This window comes from Scomber japonicus, chromosome 13 (genome assembly GCF_027409825.1).
Source record: "Scomber japonicus isolate fScoJap1 chromosome 13, fScoJap1.pri, whole genome shotgun sequence".
NCBI lineage: Eukaryota > Metazoa > Chordata > Actinopteri > Scombriformes > Scombridae > Scomber > Scomber japonicus.
In genome coordinates, this window is record NC_070590.1 from 2,223,133 (window position 1) to 2,241,420 (window position 18,288).

General features: G+C 43.5%; 1 protein-coding gene across 1 annotated transcript in view; it reads left to right on the forward strand.

The window, feature by feature from the left end:
* Positions 1–18,288, forward strand: part of siah2l (seven in absentia homolog 2 (Drosophila)-like) — a 31,260-nt gene that overhangs the window by 11,879 nt on the left and 1,093 nt on the right. Inside the window, exon 2 of the mRNA XM_053331216.1 lies at positions 17,791–17,970. Within this exon, the coding sequence (XP_053187191.1) occupies positions 17,791–17,970 (180 nt within the window). The remainder of the gene's footprint in view (positions 1–17,790; positions 17,971–18,288) is intronic.

Below are 18,288 nucleotides of genomic sequence, written 5' to 3' on the forward strand. Positions count from 1 at the left end.
CCAACCCTAGTACCAACACCAACCAACCTCGCTCCACTCTGATTTATATTAACTCCAGACTAAACAACAGTCTTTATCCCCATGTATGAAACAGTAAACACATCTGAGCTTCACATCATTCTTATTACTTTGACTTGTTTGCTTTTTGTTAAGTCAAAGTTCTTCTTGTATTTATTGATCCTGGGATTCAGCTTGATGCTTTCTCTCTTTTTTTTCTGATCACATTCACACAGTTTATGGTAATAATAATAAATGTTATTTATAACGCGCTTTTACAGGTGTTCAAAGACGCTTACAAGTAAAAACATAAAATGAAAAGAACAAACAATGTAGAAGGTTAAAAAGACATGAAATGGAAAGAGGATAAAGAACAGTTTACAGGTTAAAAGCCAGTTTAAAAAGGTGTGTTTCTAAGAGTGGTTTGAAGGTATGGGGGTCTGTACAGTCTCTGATGGGTTTGGGGAGTGAATTCCAGAGGGTCGGGGCGACAGTGGAGAAGGCTTGGTGATGATGATGGTTTGAAGATGTTTCAGTGTGTAAATAATGTGTCAGTGTTTTGTGTTTTATATTTGGGATGTGCAGGGTTAGGGTTAGGGCTCCTCTGTGAGCTGCTGTTACCTGCTCAGAGGCTCCTCAGTGGTTCAGACTGATTTAGTCTTCAGGCTTGGTGCTCAGCGTGTTTGGTGCTCAGCGTGTTTGGTGCTCATGTTTGGTGCTCATGTTTGGTGCTCATGTTTGGTGCTCATGTTTGGTGCTCAGTGTGTTTGGTGCTCAGCGTGTTTGGTGCTCAGCGTGTTTGGTGCTCGGTGCTCAGAGTGTTTGGTGCTCAGCGTGTTTGGTGCTCAGCGTGTTTGGTGCTCATGTTTGGTGCTCAGCGTGTTTGGTGCTCATGTTTGGTGCTCAGCGTGCTTGGTGCTCAGCGTGTTTGGTGCTCAGCGTGTTTGGTGCTCATGTTTGGTGCTCAGCGTGTTTGGTGCTCATGTTTGGTGCTCAGCGTGTTTGGTGCTCATGTTTGGTGCTCAGCGTGTTTGGTGCTCAGCGTGTTTGGTGCTCAGCGTGTTTGGTGCTCAGCGTGTTTGGTGCTCATGTTTGGTGCTCAGCGTGTTTGGTGCTCATGTTTGGTGCTCAGAGTGCTTGGTGCTCATGTTTGGTGCTCATGTTTGGTGCTCAGCGTGTTTGGTGCTCATGTTTGGTGCTCAGCGTGTTTGGTGCTCAGCGTGCTTGGTGCTCAGCGTTCTTGGTGCTCAGTGTGTTTGGTGCTCAGAGTGCTTGGTGCTCATGTTTGGTGCTCAGTGTGCTTGGTGCTCAGAGTGCTTGGTGCTCAGAGTGCTTGGTGCTCATGTTTGGTGCTCAGTGTGTTTGGTGCTCAGTGTGTTTGGTGCTCAGCGTGCTTGGTGCTCGGTGCTCAGAGTGCTTGGTGCTCATGTTTGGTGCTCATGTTTGGTGCTCAGCGTGTTTGGTGCTCATGTTTTGTGCTCAGTGTGTTTGGTGCTCAGCGTGTTTGGTGCTCATGTTTGGTGCTCGGCGTGCTTGGTGCTCAGCGTGCTTGGTGCTCGGTGCTCAGAGTGCTTGGTGCTCATGTTTGGTGCTCATGTTTGGTGCTCAGCGTGTTTGGTGCTCATGTTTGGTGCTCAGCGTTCTTGGTGCTCAGTGTGTTTGGTGCTCAGAGTGCTTGGTGCTCATGTTTGGTGCTCAGCGTGCTTGGTGCTCAGCGTGCTTGGTGCTCAGAGTGCTTGGTGCTCATGTTTGGTGCTCAGTGTGTTTGGTGCTCAGCGTGTTTGGTGCTCATGTTTGGTGCTCGGCGTGCTTGGTGCTCAGCGTGCTTGGTGCTCGGTGCTCAGAGTGTTTGGTGCTCACAGTGTGTTTGGTGCTCAGTGTGCTTGGTGCTCAGAGTGTTTGGTGCTCAGCGTGTTTGGTGCTCAGCGTGCTTGGTGCTCAGCGTGTCACATGTTCAGCTATATGACGGTAATGTGAGTGTTGTGACTGCGTTACACACATTAAAGTTGAAGTGAGGTCGACTGAAAGGTGAAGCCTGAGGAGGAAGAAGTCATGAAGGAGAAAAGGAGCTGGAGGTTGATGTTAGGGCTCGGCAGTAAATCAATATTATATCTATCTTGATATGAGACTAGATATTGTCTTTGAATTTGGATATCCTAATATTAATATATAGCGTAAGTGTTTTCCTGGTGTTCTAGTTGTTCTATTATTTTCCTTTTACCCACTTTATCATTATTCTGTCATCCTTTGGTGTAACTGACTGGTTAGTTTGGTACAGCATAAGTCTTTTCCTGGTTTTAAAGGTGCATTAAAGTAAAATGATGTCACTTTCTGAACTTACCAGATTGTTCTAGCTGTTGTATTATTGTCCTTTTACCCACTTCGTCATTATATCCACATTACTGATGATTATTTATCAAAAATCTCATCGTGTAAATATTTTGTGAAGCCACCAGCAGTCATCTCTACAATATCGTGGCGATATCGAGGTATTTGGTATTTAAGGCACAAATTAAAGCAGAAACATATCGACACCTACGAGGAATCAATACAGACACTGATTATTGGTACTGATTCTAATCAGTTCTCTAATCGATGATCTTAATTTACTTTCTGAAGTTTCTTTCTTTGCAGGAATAATGACTTCTCGTGCCTTATTGAGGTAGAACTGAGACATGTACCGATCACTGATCTGATCACGTGAGGGAGCAATATGTGTATTTAAATAACTTGTTAATTCACCGTTAGCTTTAGCATCCGTTCGGTGTTCATGTTTCTTTGTCCACGCTCCGTTTCTTAAACTCGGCTTCTCCTGGTGTTCCTATCCAGGAGATTAAATCTGTGGTGTTGAAACATTTTGCAGATGCTTCCCCACGAGGTTCTTGCAAATAGCTTGTGTTTTATCTCATTTACTCCGCAGAAGTCCCAAAACCACCCACATGTTTGTTTGAATCCGACAGCTAATGATTCAAGATTCAAAAATCTTTATTGTCCGTCACATCCTGACAGGGCTCAAACTAAACATGTCGGTGGTGTGGAACTTCTTCAGAGTAAATGAGATAAAACACAAGCCATCTGCTTCCCTATGCAACGGGAGCATCTGCAAAAAGCTTCAACATGACGACATTGTTTGGATCGGCGAACTAAGACATTACAGCCGATCTCACTAATTACATAAAATGCAAAATATCGGCCGATCAGATCAGCGGAAAGCCTAAAATTTGTAGTTTATAAACAGAATCAGTTATATAGGTGTTATAGTTTCTGTGCCTTCAGTTAAACGTGTCTTATTTCTTTACTGGACGTTACTCTGGTATCATTTCTTTACTCTGGAACATTTAACATCAGTTCATGATTTTGCGGACGTCTGCAGTTTTGTGGTATGACTCTCCAACATTACACCATTGTTCTCTGTAACATCATGATATTGATCTGAGTCCTGCGCTGACGTCTCCTCACCTCCCTCTGTGAGGTCATTAATGTGATGAATCTGATCCTCCTGAGTGCTCACTAAACTCTCCATCAGCGTCTAATCCAGTTACTGCCGGGGTTTTTTTGTGTTTTTAATGGAGCTGCTCTCTGCTGGTCTGTCTTTTGTCTCGTCCTCCCGTCTCTGCTTCTTTCTGCTGTTTGATATCTTCCTTCTTTCTCTGCGTCGTGTGTAATGCTAGGACAGGGTTGTGGTTTTATTTGTCGTAGTAACACCGTGCTCTGCGTTCATTTACTTCGTATTTCTGCACGTTTCCATAAAGCTTACGGATACGGATCAAACGGAGCAGTACCACCAGAAACCATGGGGGGGCAGTGTTGCTGTCACTACTCCATACGTAGCTCTAGTGAGACACGAAGAAGAAATAACAATGGCGGAACTTTTTGAGGAAAGGTTGTGAGAGTTGGTTAGAAACTTTAACCCTCCTGTTGTCCTCAAGTCAAGGGAGGAAGAAGGAAGGAAAGAAGGAAGAAGGAAGGAAGGAAGAAGGAAGGAAAGGAAAGGAGGAGGGAAGAAGGAAGGAAGATGGAAGGAAAGGAGGAATGAAGGGAGGAAAGGAGGAAGAAGGAAGGAAGGAAGGAAAAGGGGGGGGAGGAAAGGAGGGAGAAGGAAGGAAGGAAGGAAAAGGGGGGGAAGGAAAGGAGGAAGAAGGAAGGAAGGAAGGAAAAGGGGGGGGAGGAAAGGAGGAAGAAGGAAGGAAGGAAAAGGGGGAGGGAGGAAGGAAGAAACGAAAGAAAGAAGGGAGAAAGGAGAAAGGAAGGAAGGAAGGAAATGAGGGACGGATGTATTGGATGTAAATGGATGTATTGACTCTGTGCTGCCCCCTGTTGGATGTATTGGTTAACATCCATGCCAACGTAAAGGACGCATGGAAGTATGAGAGCAGTGACGTTAAACATCGTTTGAAAAGGACGGAAACATTTTCATACGTACGTTGAGCATAAATGAGCCTTTAGACGTTGCTTCATTAAAAACGTCACGGCTTCAACCTGCTCTGAGTCGCGGCTGCTGGAACGAATATCAGGATTCAAACTGTAAAAAACAACCAAACCCAAAACAGTCAAATGCTGAAATTACTATTAAAGTGTGTATTTTTATATAAATGTGTCGGCTAACGTTGTACACAGGTGGGGAGTTCTGGTCCTCTGAAATGAGGCCAACCAGGAAGTAACTTAGAGCTGCATTCTATCAAAAGGCCACCAGGGGGCGACCGTCTCTATACAAGTCAATGGAGAATTCACCAACTTCTCACTTGATTTCTAACCTCAGTAAACGTTTTCAAAACCAATTCTTACGTTGTTTGAAATGTTATTGTTATTATTAACTTGGTAAAAACACTTTTATCTGTGTTGAGTTCATCCTTAAAGAGACAGGAGGTAAAACAGCCTGTTAACAGACAGAGGCTGAACTGAGCGGCTGCATAAAGGAGCAGTAGAAGATAAATAAGGAGTTTTTATTCCAGTAGAGACTCAGAATATTAATATATAGAAGCTGGAGATGTGAAAAATATGAGTTGTTTAAAAAGCGTAACAGCTGCTGTGAACTCAGCGACACACACACACACACACACACACACACACACACACACACACACACACACACACACACACACACACACACACACACACACACATTTACATCAAACATCACAACAGCAGAGTTAAAAGGAAAGAGAAGCATGAAAGCAGAGCTGTGTGTCCTGCAGTGTGTGTTTTGTACTGTGTGTGTGTGTGTGTGTGTGTGTGTGTGTGTGTGTGTGTGTGTGTGTGTGTGTTGGGTGGGGGGGGGGTGGAGGGGGGCTGTCGACAGATGCTTGGAGGAGGAGGAGGAGGAGGAGGATCGTACTCTGCTGAGCGATACTACCCATTTATTCTCTCTCTCTCTCTGTCAGCTTTCTTTCTCCCCGCCCCCACTGTGTGTGTGTGTGTGTGTGTGTGTGTCTCTCAGTGTGTGTGTGTGTGTCTCAGTGTGTGTGTGTATGTGTGTGTGCTGCAGTGTCTCGGTGACGGCTCTGCGCTGTCGGTCGGTTGGTTTGGAGGACGAATGTTTTTCTGCCGTTCAGTCAGAGCAGAGGAGGAAGAGGAGGAGGAAGAGTAGAGACGTTAACGGCAGAGAGGAGCGGGTTCGTTTCACCTTGGACGGACAAACAGCTGACTGTGTGTGTGTCAGTGTGTGTGTGTGTGTGTGTGTGTCAGTGTGTGTGTGTCGGCATCTGCTGCGGGTCGGATTTTTTTTTTCACCACAGAAGAAGAAAAACAGTTTGTTGTTTTTTTGCTGCAGAGAGAGAGAGAGAGAGAGAGAGAGAGAGAGGGGCGAGCGAGCTTCAGCTGCATTACTGCTGCGTTAGATTCACCAACAGGAGCGGGTACGTGTGTGTGTGTGTGTGTGTGTGTGTGTGTGTGTGTGTGTGTGTGTGTGTGTGTGTGTGTGTGTGTGAGCTCATTGATTATCTATCGGTTATTGTTTTGCTTGCTGTTGTTGGTCAGATTGATGTCAGCTGATGTTTTAATATTTAAATAATTGAGTCTGCAGATAATCAAACAGCTGATATCTGATATTTATTGATCGATTTCTTTGAGTCGATCTGATGAATTGATTAATTGACTCTTTGTTAAGCTTGTGTAGTTGTGTGTTAAATGCTTTTAATTGTGCATGTGATTATCATCTTCATTATTGATTCTTCTGATCAGCTCTGAAAACAAAGATATTCAGTTAATAATCGTATAAATCAGATTAAAGATAAATATCAGCTCATATGTTCTCTGATATGCAGCATTTTATTTATATTTATTCCTTTTTATATTTCAGTTCTAGTTTAATATACGTGTCTTTGTTTATAGGAATTTAACATAATTAAATTCATAGTTAGTTTCGGTGCATTGTGTTTATAGTTAAACTGTAAAATATCATCTTCATCACAAGTGTTTGATAACAACACTGCAAAGAAATTAGCTTTTTATGTCCATAAGACCAGATATGATCAGATATATTCCTTTATTAGTCCCACAATGGGGGAAATTATTATTAATTATTACAGCAGCAATAATAAAAATCATGAAGAATAATAAATAATAAATACGGAAAACAGTAGTAAAAAATATATAATATAATTGTAACATTATGTATGAGTAATATTGGTATTGAGTGGTAATATAGCAGAGATGATATTGTTATTGCTCAGATTATAATGAAATAAATATATATGTATATTGCACAGCATTGGACATTAATTTATTAAAACCGTTTTTACTGGTTTTGTTCCTGAATCTTTACAGCTGTTACAATAGTTATATTTATGACAGTCTGCTCTAAAACACTCAGCGGTCTCCAGCTCTACAAATAGAAAAGTCACATTATTTAATCTTTCAGTTGCTGATGTTACAGTCCTGATATATCGGTTGATTAATGTACAGACTATAAACATAAATATATTATTATAGCAATGATCCCTCAAACGTCTGATAAAGATATGTAAGAGAGGTCGAGAGATATTTTATAGTTTAGCAATGAATCGTTGTTATTGGCTGCTTCTGATTGGAAGATATTTCTAAAGTTTAAACAGTTTAAAATCAGCTGATCTACGAACAACTGCTGCAACAAAGTCCTGGACTGAGGCTGAACTGTGTGTGTGTGTGTGTGTGTGTGTGTGTGAGCAGTGTGTGAGTGTGTGTGATGCTGTGTCCTGCCTCCTGCCTGCCTCTCCTCAGGGAGCTGGCTCAGTGGCGTTGCCTGCTGGGTTGGCACCGTCACCACGGAGTCGGCTCAGCTAGCGCCGCAGGGCTAACCGCTAACACTGGACAGCAGCAGCAGGGGTCAGAGGTCAGGGCCAGCCGACCGGTCGGACACACCAAACCGCTGCAGGGCAGCCAGGTGAGGAACAGATTCACTGACCTGCCAGTTCAACGTGTGAACCAGCTAGGAACCAAGTTGCTTTTAACGATTAGAGGGTTAGAGAGCCGCGTATTTACATCCCGGGATACGTTGTTACATCCCTAGATACGTCATTACATCCCTAGATACGTCATTACATCCCTGGATACGTCATTACATCCCTGGATACGTCATTACATACCTGGATACGTCATTACATTACATCCCTGTATGCGTCATTACATCCCTCGTTACGTCATTACATCCTTGGATACGTCATTACATCCCTGTTTACGTTATTACATCCCTGGATACGTCGTTCTATCCCTGGATACGTCATTACATCCCTGGATACGTCATTACATCCCTGTTTACGTTGTAACATCCCTGGATACGTCATTACATTACATCCCTGTATACGTTATTCCATCCCTGGATACGTCATTACATTACGTCCCTGGATACGTCATTACATTACGTCCCTGGATACGTCATTACATCCCTGTTTACGTCATTACATCCCTGTTTACGTCATTACATCCCTGGATACGTCATTACATCCCGGGATACGTCATTACATCCCTGGATACGTCATTACATCCCTGTTTTCGTCATTACATCCTTGGATACGTCATTACATCCCTGGATACGTCATTACATCCCTGGATACGTCATTACATCCCTGGATACGTCAATACATCCCTGGATACATCATTACATTACATCCCTGTTTTCGTCATTACATCCTTGGATACGTCATTACATCCCTGGATACGTCATTACATCCCTGGATACGTCATTACATCCCTGTTTTCGTCATTACATCCTTGGATACGTCATTACATCCCTGGATACGTCATTACATCCCTGGATACGTCATTACATCCCTGGATACGTCATTACATCCCTGGATACGTCAATACATCCCTGGATACATCATTACATTACATCCTTGGATACGTCATTACATCCCTGGATACGTCATTACATTACATCCCTGGATACATCATTACATTACATCCCTGTTTACGTCATTACATCCCTGGATACGTCATTACATTACATCCCTGTTTACGTCATTACATCCCTATTTACGTCATTACATCCCTGGGTACGTCATTACATCCCTGGGTACGTCATTACATCCCCGGTTACGTCATTACATCCCCGGATACGTCATTACATCCCCGGATACGTCATTACATCCCCGGATACGTCATTACATTACATCCCTGGGTACGTCATTACATCCCTGGATACATCATTACATCCCTGGATACGTCATTACATCCCTGTTTACGTCATTACATCCCTGTTTACGTCATTACATCCCTGGATACGTCATTACATCCCTGGATACGTCATTACATCCCTGTTTACGTCATTACATCCCTGTTTACGTCATTACATCCCTGTTTACGTCATTACATCCCTGTTTACGTCATTACATCCCTGGATACGTTATAAACCTAAACTGTTGCACTGCTCACGCAATTTAGTACCTTTTTATTTGGTATCTTATTAAATCAGATCCTGTGTGATTGTCCAGCTGTACAGTCTTCTTCTTCTTCTTCTGACTCTTCTGACTCTGACTCTGACTCTGACTCTGACTCTTCTTCTTCTGACTCTTCTTCTTCTTTTTCTTCCTCCTCTGACTCTTCACTCCTCTTTTTCTGACTCTTCTTCTTCTGACTCCTCTTCTTACTCTCTTCTCTTTTTAAAGCATCTGTTTCTTCGTCTGTTCAGTTTTAAACTCCGTCTGTCACTCAGCAGGTTTCTTCTGTGCCTTTTTTTTTTTGTTTCTATTTGAGGTTTTCTAAAGTAGATCATTTTCTGTGTGAGCGCTGAATTTCTGTAGTTTCCATGACGATGAAAGATGAAATAAGATAAGAGTTGTGCAGCTTCAGACTGAACTTCATCATCGTCTCTTTTACAGCCTCTTCATCACAGTCCTGTTCTGTGAGTGAAGCAGTGAAATCATCAGGATGTTATTTGTTAGTTCAGCTGTCAGATCTCGTTCACGTAAAGCCGATTAAACTCTTTAAACGTTGTTCACCAGCAGAGACGATGTGAGTCCACAGCAGGAGATTCAGATTCATTTAAACACATTAAATACTGTAATTCTCCTCAAGCTGCTGCTGAGTGAGAGTTAGTCTGGGTCTGCTATGTGACAGCGTTTCTATAAAGATCAGAGTTACACTTTGAGGGTTGAAAGCTTCGTGTTTAGGGGAGAAGAAGAAGAGGAGGAGGAGGAGGAGGAAGAAGGAGAAGGAGAAGAAGAAGTAGTAGGAGAGGAAGAGAGGGAGAAGGAGAAGAAGGAGAGGAAGGAGGAAGAAAGAGGAAGAAGGAGAGGGGGAAGGAGGAGGAGAGGAAGAGGAGAGGAGGGAGAAGGAGAGGAAGAGGAGAGGAGGAAGAAGGAGGAGAGGGAGAAGGAGAGGAAGAAGGAGGAGAAGAAGAGGAAGAGAGGGAGAAGGAGAAGAAGGAGAGGAAGGAGGAAGAAGGAGAAGGAGAGGGAGAGGAAGGATGAGAAGAGGAACGAAAAGAATGAGAAGAGGAAGGAGAAAAGGAAGGAGGAGAGGAAGAAGAAGAAGGGAGGAGAGGAGGAAGAAGGAGAAGAAGAAGAGGAGGAGGAAGAAGGAGGAGAGGTAGAAGAAGAAGGAGGAGGAGAGGAAGAAGGAAGAAAAAGTAGGAGGAGAGGAAGAAGGAGGAGAAGAGGAAGAAGAGGAAGGAGGAGAGGAACAAGGAGAAGAGGAAGAAGAGGAAGAAGGAGAGGAACAAGGAGAAGAGGAAGAAGTGGAAGAAGGAGGAGAGGGAGAATAAGAAGGGGGAGAAGAGGAGAGGAAGGAGAAGAAGGAGAAGTAGAAGAAGAGGAAGAAGAAGAGGAACAAAGGAGAGGAGGAGGAAGAAGGAGGAGAAGGAGAATAAGAAGGGGGAGAAGAGGAAGGAGGAGAGGAGGAAGGAGGAGAGGGAGAGGGAGGAGAAGAAGGAGAGGGAGAGGAGGAGGAAGAAGAAGAGAAGGAGAGGAGGAAGAAGAAGAAGGAGGAGAGGAAGAAGAAGGAGGAGGAGGAAGGAGGAGAGGAAGAGGGAGAGGAAGGATGAGAAGAGGAAGGAAAAGAATGAGAAGAGGAAGGAGAAAAGGAAGGAGGAGAGGAAGGAGAAGAGAAAGAAGAAGAAGGGAGGAGAGGAGGAAGAAGGAGAAGAAGGGAGGAGAGGAGGAAGAAGGAGAAAAAGAGGAAGGAGGAGAAGAAGAAGGAGAAAAAGGAAGAAGGAGAAAAAGAGGAAGGAGGAGAAGGAGAAGAAGAGGGAGAGGAGGAGAGTAACTGTCTGTCTGACTTCATCTGTCTTATTTCATCATCGATCTAAAACCAACTGACTCCACTTCAAACACCACAAACCTGTCTGGTAAATAGATTAGAGGTACACACACACACACACACACACACACACACACACACACACACACACACACACACACACACACACACAGACATAGACACACACACGCACACACACACACACAGAGAGACACACACACACACACACACACACACACACACAGACATAGACACACACACACACACACACACACACACACAGAGACACACACACACAGACACACACACACACACACACACACAGACATAGACACACACACACACACACACACACATAGAGACACACACACACACACACACACATAGAGACACACACACACACACACACACACATAGAGACACACACAGACACACACATAGAGACACACACACACATAGAGACACACACACACATAGACACACACATAGAGACACACACACACACACACACACACACACACACACACACGCGCATACATAGACACACAGAGACACACACACACACACACATGGACACACACACATACATACACACACATACACACACACACGCACACATACATACACACACACACACACATACACACACACACAGAGACACACACACACACACACACACACACACACACAGACATATAGACACACACACACACACACACACACACACACATACACCCTGTCTCTCTAAGTACTTCCATCCTGATTGGTATTGATCGTGGTGACGCTGGCTGAGTGGTTTTTCCCGCTCGGAGGATTTTCAGGTTCAGCCCTTCACCTTTAACATGCTGCGGTTGAGTCTCCGGGCTCTCATGGCGTCGCTTTCAGAGTAAAAGCTGTAAAAAATAATAAAATGATGAAAAAGCCACGAAACCAGAGGAGTCAAACTCATCTTCATTCAAGGGCCACATACAGACCAATCTGATCTGATGTGGGCCGGATCATTAAAAAGATGGAAGGAAAGAAGGCAGGAAGGAAGGAAGGAAGGAAGGAAGGAAGGAAGGAAGAAAAGAAGACAGGACGGAAATATGGAAGGAAGGACAGATGGAAGGAAAGAAGGAAAAGAAGACGGGTACGAAGGAAGGAAGAGAAGTCAGGAAGGAAGGAAGGAAGGAAATATGGAAGGAAAGAAGGAAAAGAAGACGGGAAGGAAGGAAGGACAGATGGAAGGAAGGAAGGAAGGAAAGAAGGAAAAGAAGACGGGTACGAAGGAAGGAAGGAAGAGAAGTCAAGAAGGAAGGAAGGAAGATAAGAAAGAAGGAAAAGAAGACAGGTACGAAGGAAGGAAGGAAGAGAAGTCAAGAAGGAAGGAAGGAAGATAAGAAAGAAGGAAAAGAAGACAGGTACGAAGGAAGGAAGGAAGAGAAGTCAAGAAGGAAGGAAGGAAGGAAGGAAGAGAAGTCAAGAAGGAAGGAAGAGAAGTCAAGAAGGAAGGACAGATGGAAGGAAAGAAGGAAAAGAAGACGGGTACAAAGGAAGGAAGGAAGGAAGACAGGACGGAAATATGGAAGGAAGGACAGATGGAAGGAAAGAAGGAAAAGAAAACGGGTACAAAGGAAGGAAGGAAGGAAGGAAGGAAGAGAAGTCAAGAAGGAAAGTGGGCCGGATTGGACGGATGTGTAGATGAAACAGCTGATCGATAACATGATGAATATATGAACTAAAGATGATCAGTGTTGAGTCTGATGGAGACTAGTAGACAGATTCTAGCTGCTCAGCATACCTGTCAACTCTTTAGTAGATGGGGTGGGGGGGTGGGGGGGGGGGGGGGGTCGGGGGTCTTTTAAGCTTTTGAATTCAGTTTAATTAATTTTCTCTCCAAGCAGCTTTTTTATCTGCCGCTTAACGCAACACACAGCAGGACATGAGCTATTAGATATTAGAGCTGAGCTGGTTACCATGACGACAGTTCACACGACTCAGCAGGAAAATGTGCGTTTTTTATTTACAGTTAAAACATTTAATCGTGTTTCAGCTTCTGTCAAACTAACAGAGCTGCAGCTGCTTCCTGTCTAAGCTTTCAAAATAAAACCCTTCTTCTTCTCCTTGTCCTTGTCCTCTTCTTCTTCTTCTTCTTCTTCTTCTTCTGACTCTTCTTCTTCTTCTTCTGACTCTTCTTCTTCTGACTCTTCTTCTTCTTCTGACTCTTCTCCTTCTTCTTCTTCTTCTTCTTCTCCTCCTCCTTCTTCTTCTTCTTCTTCTTCTTCTTCTTCTTCTTCTTCTTCTTCTGACTCTTCTTCTGACTCTTCTTCTTCTCTTCCTTCTTCTTCTTCTTCTTCTTCTCCTTCTTCTCCTCCTTCTTCAAGAGACAGAAACACAAAGAGAAGAAGAAGAAGCTCTCTGACTGTTTACTGTTTAACCCTCTGATATATGTATGAATGCAGCTGGATAAGGTGTGTGTGTGTGTGTGTGTGTGTGTGTGTGTCTGTGTGTGTGTGTGTGTGTGTGTGTGTGTGTGTGTGTGATCAGCGCGATGACTCACCTTCCTCTTGTCTTTAACTCTTTATATTACATTCACATCCATCAGTCATTAATAAATGTTTGATTAATCCTTTATTTTATTAATCTTATAGAACAAAGACATTTATAATCACAGTTTTATGATCCAGGAGAACGTTTGATAGAATATGAAGAATATAAATCATGTCTGTAAATATCCCAAAATATCCTTCCTTCCTTCCTTCCTTCCTTCCTTTCCTTCCTCCCTGCCTTCTTTCTTCCCTTCCTCTTTTCCTTTCTCCCTCCCTCATTCCTTATTTCCTCCGTCCTTCCTTCCTTCCTTTCCTTACTTCCATCTGTCCTTCCTCCCTCCCTCCTTCTCTCCTCCCTTCCTTCTTTCCTTCCTCCGTCCTTCCTTCCTCCGTCCTTCCTTCCTTCCTTTCCTTACTTCCATCTGTTCTTCCTCCCTCCCTCCTTCTCTCCTCCCTTCCTTCTTTCCTTCCTCCATCCCCCTTTCTTCTTCCTTCCTTCCTTCTTTCTTCCCTTCCTCCCTCCCTCCTTCTCTCTTTCTTTCCTCCCCCCTGCCTTCCTCCTTTCCTTCCTCCCTCCTTCCTTTCCTTCCATCCCTCCTTCCTTCCGTTCCTTCCTTCCTTCCATCCTTCCTTTCCTTCCTTCCTCCCTCCTTTCCTTTCAATGAGTGTCCTATAAAGGGTTAAATGTGTTATTTAACATAGTAAAGTGAAACATTCTTCACACATACTAGTTTCTAAACTGATTTATTATCATTTCTATTAAAGTATAAACCTACAACAAGCTTCAATTCTACCAATTAAAGGCTCATATACAATTAAACAACCACCTTAACCAATCATGCTCCTTAAAGAGTCTCCTGGTGCACGCTGCCTGTTTAAGGGTTAATAAAAACTGCTCAAATTTACAATTTACATATAAACATGTTCATCAGCTGCACAAAAATATAAATTAGTTGCATTTTATTCCAAGTTTTCTATACTTTGGGTCACATTAGGAAAGAGTATATGTTGTTTTTACATTATATATGAAAGAAATGAACAGTTTGTTGGGTTGATACTGAAGGAAGAGGATGACATCATCGCTCTGCTGCTGCTGGTTGGAGCGTCTTTGATTTATATTATATAGTTGAGATATGATCAGGTGTGTGTGTGTGTGTGTGTGTGTGTGTGTGTGTGTGTGTGTGTGTGTGTGTGTGTGTGTGTGTGTGTGTGTGTGTGTGATTACAGGCTGTTTATCACTGAACTCTCTTCTTCTCATCTTGGCATTTAAATCTCATCCAGAGTGACATTTTTATATTTGTAGAAAACAGATTAATTTTTTTCTTTCTGAGTAAATTTGAGGATCTTTATTGTCAAACTGTCTGAAAGCTTTTTATTAGATTCTGACTCTGAGGAGAAAAACTCATTCAGGATTCACTGTGACCTCATTTTAATACCTAATGTCATAAATAATGTAATATTACTCCACTGAAGCTCAGTTTGAATCATCAGCACCTTATTTTAAATCTTCTACAAACCACATGAAGATAAAAGATCATTTATGGGCTTATTTTATAACTTAATTTATATAACAACCACAGCTGTAATCCTTCCAAAATAAAAGATCATTCAAAGTGCTTTACATAAAACATAAAATGCATAAAGACAGGATGTTAAAGCGACATAATAAACACATTTAAATCAGATTAAAACAGTTAAATTGGATCTTTATCATTCAGCAGTCTGAAATGAATGAAATGAGGTCAACCAGGAAGTAACTTAGAGCTGCATTCTATCAAAAGGCCACCAGGGGGCGACCGTCTCTATACAAGTCAATGGAGAATTCACCAACTTCTCACTTGATTTCTAACCTCAGTAAACGTTTTCAAAATGTGTTTATGGTCTCAATCGCTAGTTTAAAGCCTTCTTCAATGCAGTATGATGTTCATTTGGGACATTTTGGCCTCCCTGATTTTATATGTGACGATAAAGCAGGGTATGCATTAGGGCGTGGCTACGTCCTGATTGACAGGTTGATTGACCAATGTCCTCCAGATCCAGCCCTCGTAACCATAGCAACCTCCCCGCTCCACCCATGGCCCCGCCTCATGCCCATATAAGTAGAATCCGTGTTTTTATTTTTCCCAGCATGCACCTGAAATTTTCAAGATGGCGCTGCCTAGATTAGAAACTATTGGCTTCCGAGCAGCAGTCCACAAACCAATGGGTGACGTCACGGATGTTACGTCCATTTCTTTTATACAGTCTGTGATCTGACCTGAACAGCTCATGATGAAAATGTAATCAGACAAACACTGAAGCTCCTGCTGAGCCGTGAGCAGCTTCCTGTCTGACTGTCACCTTCATCATCATCATCATCATCACTCCTCCTCTTCCTCCTGTTTTCATTTCATTCTTCTGATCATCTCTACCAGCCAAGTTAGCCACCGAGCTAGCAGCTGAGTTAGCAGCAGAAAGCTCTCAGACGTAGCGTCCATATTTCTGGTACAGGTGGTGACTTTGATTGACAGGTGACACTTGGTAGGGGGCGGGGCTTCAGCGTTTGGGAGCAGAGAAAGAGGCTGATTTTTACACAACTTTGAAGCCTAATTTCATATATTTGGTGATTTTTTTTAATCATTCAAATTTGGCAGGGTGGTTAACAACACACTTTTCTGTGGTATGTCAAACTCAGAACACATATTTATTCTTACTTTAGTGACTGAGTGAAGGAGTGTAGATGGACTTCCTGTCTCGTGTTTCTGTCCACGGATTGGGTTTCATCTCTGCTGTAAATAAGAAATGTGTTTCCAGCAGCAGAGGAAGAAGATGTTTTTAAATTATATATTTCTCCTCCACACACACGCAGGTCACACAGCGTACATGTGCTGCAGCTCAGGAGATAATCCTCGTGAAGCTGTCACAAAGCTGCTCATAAATCCTTCACACATTCACTTAATCATCATCATCATCATCATCATCATTTCATCACATTTATGTTCAGCTCAGTCTTAAACCAGAGGTGTCAAAGTCATTTTCATTCAAGGGCCACCTACAGACCAATTTGATCTCATGTGGACCGGATCATTAAAAAGATGGAAGGAAGGAAGGAAGGAAGGAAATAAGAAGGGAAGGAAGGAAAGACAGGCAAAAGGAAGGAGGGAAGAAAGGTAGGAAAGACAGACAGTGAAGGATGGACAGAAGGAAGGAAAGAAGGACGGACAGACAGAAGGGAGGGAGGAAGAAAGGAAGGGAGGGAGGGAGGAAGGAAGAACAGAAAGAAGAAAGGGAGGAAGGAAGGACAGACAGAAGGGAGGAAGGAATGAAGAAAGGAAAAAGGGAAGGTAGGAACCCCTGACTTAAACAATGATTTTAAAGGAGGGTGACACAGATTTTACATCAATCAATCAATCAGACTTTATTTATATATATGTAATCTTCCTCCTCCTCCTTTTTCTCCTCCTCTTCCTCCTCCTCCTCCTCCTCCTCATATATATGGATGCTCTCCTGATGTTCAAACCGCTGCTCACCTCTCTTTCCTCTTTTAAGCTGCTCGCTGCATCGCTTTCATCCTTCATTTACCGTCTTCAATCAGTGCGGGGGTGTGTGTGTGTGTGTGTGTGTGTGTGTGTGTCTATGTTGGGTGGGGGGGGGGGGGGGGGGTAAGAGGAGAGGAGGTGTGGAGGGGAGGAGGAGAGGAAAGGAGAGGAAGGCACCCCATTACTGTGACCTTCAGCTTCTCAGAAAATGACGAAGGAAGCTGCTGTTATTGTAATCTGCTGCTGAGTGACAGAATACACACACACACACACACACACACACACACACACACACACACACACACACACACACACTCTCTCTGTGAGGCTATATTTACATCAGTGTGTTTCACACTTCAGCTGCAGGGTTTTAATCAGCAGTAAATTAATTCACAGGATGCAGCAGAGACACACACACAGAGAGAGACACACATACACACACACACACACACATATATACACACACACACGGAGAGAGACAGACACACACAGAGACACACATACACACACACACATATACACACAGAGACACACACACACACACAGAGACACACACACAGAGACCTTCCTTCCTTTCCTTCCTTCCATCTGTCCTTCCTCCCTCCCTCCCTCCTTCTCTCCTCCCTTCCTTCTTTCCTTCCTCCATCCTCCTTTCTTCTTCCTTCTTTCTTCCCTTCTTCCCTCCCTCCTTCTCTCTTTCTTTCCTCCCCCTACCTCCTTCCTTCCTTCCATCTGTTCTTCCTCCCTCCCTCCTTCTCTCCTCCCTTCCTTCTTTCCTTCCTCCATCCCCCTTTCTTCTTCCTTCCTTCCTTCTTTCTTCCCTTCTTCCCTCCCTCCTTCTCTCTTTCTTTCCTCCCCCCTACCTTCCTTCCTTCCTTCTTTCCTCCGTCCTTCCTTCCTCCTTCCTTCCTTCCATCCTTCCTTTCAATGAGTGTCCTTTAAAGGGTTAAATCTGCAGCTGAATACATGCAGGACGATGGTGATGATGATGATGGTGATGATGATGATGATGATGATGATGATGGTGATGATGATGATGAAGGTGATGAAGGTGTGTCCTCTTCTCTCCTCAGTACTCGTCGGCCGGCTGCCTGCTGTCTCTGCATCACAGTGAGAAGCCGGATCATGAGGAGGTGTGTGAGTTCAGGCCGTACACGTGTCCGTGTCCCGGAGCCACCTGTAAGTGGCACGGCTCTCTGGAGGCCGTCATGCCGCACCTGATGCACGCGCACAAGTCCATCACCACGCTGCAGGTGAGACACAACCTCACCTTTAAGACTTTACCTTTAAGATTTTACCTTTAAAACAGAGAAAATAGATGTAGATGAGCTGTTAGTGCTGGATGTTGTACTGAGAGATGCAGTACAAAGAGAAGCAGAAGGGTTGACAGGCTTGGTGCTGATTCAGTGTGTTGATCAGAAGTATTTCAGACACTAAAAATACTGTTTATATACTACTGTAAAATACTGTAAAATACTGCAGAAATAAGGAGAAATAAAAATCAATCAATCTTTATTTGTATAGCGCCAAATCACAGTTATCTCAAGGCTCTTTACACATAGAGCAGGTTC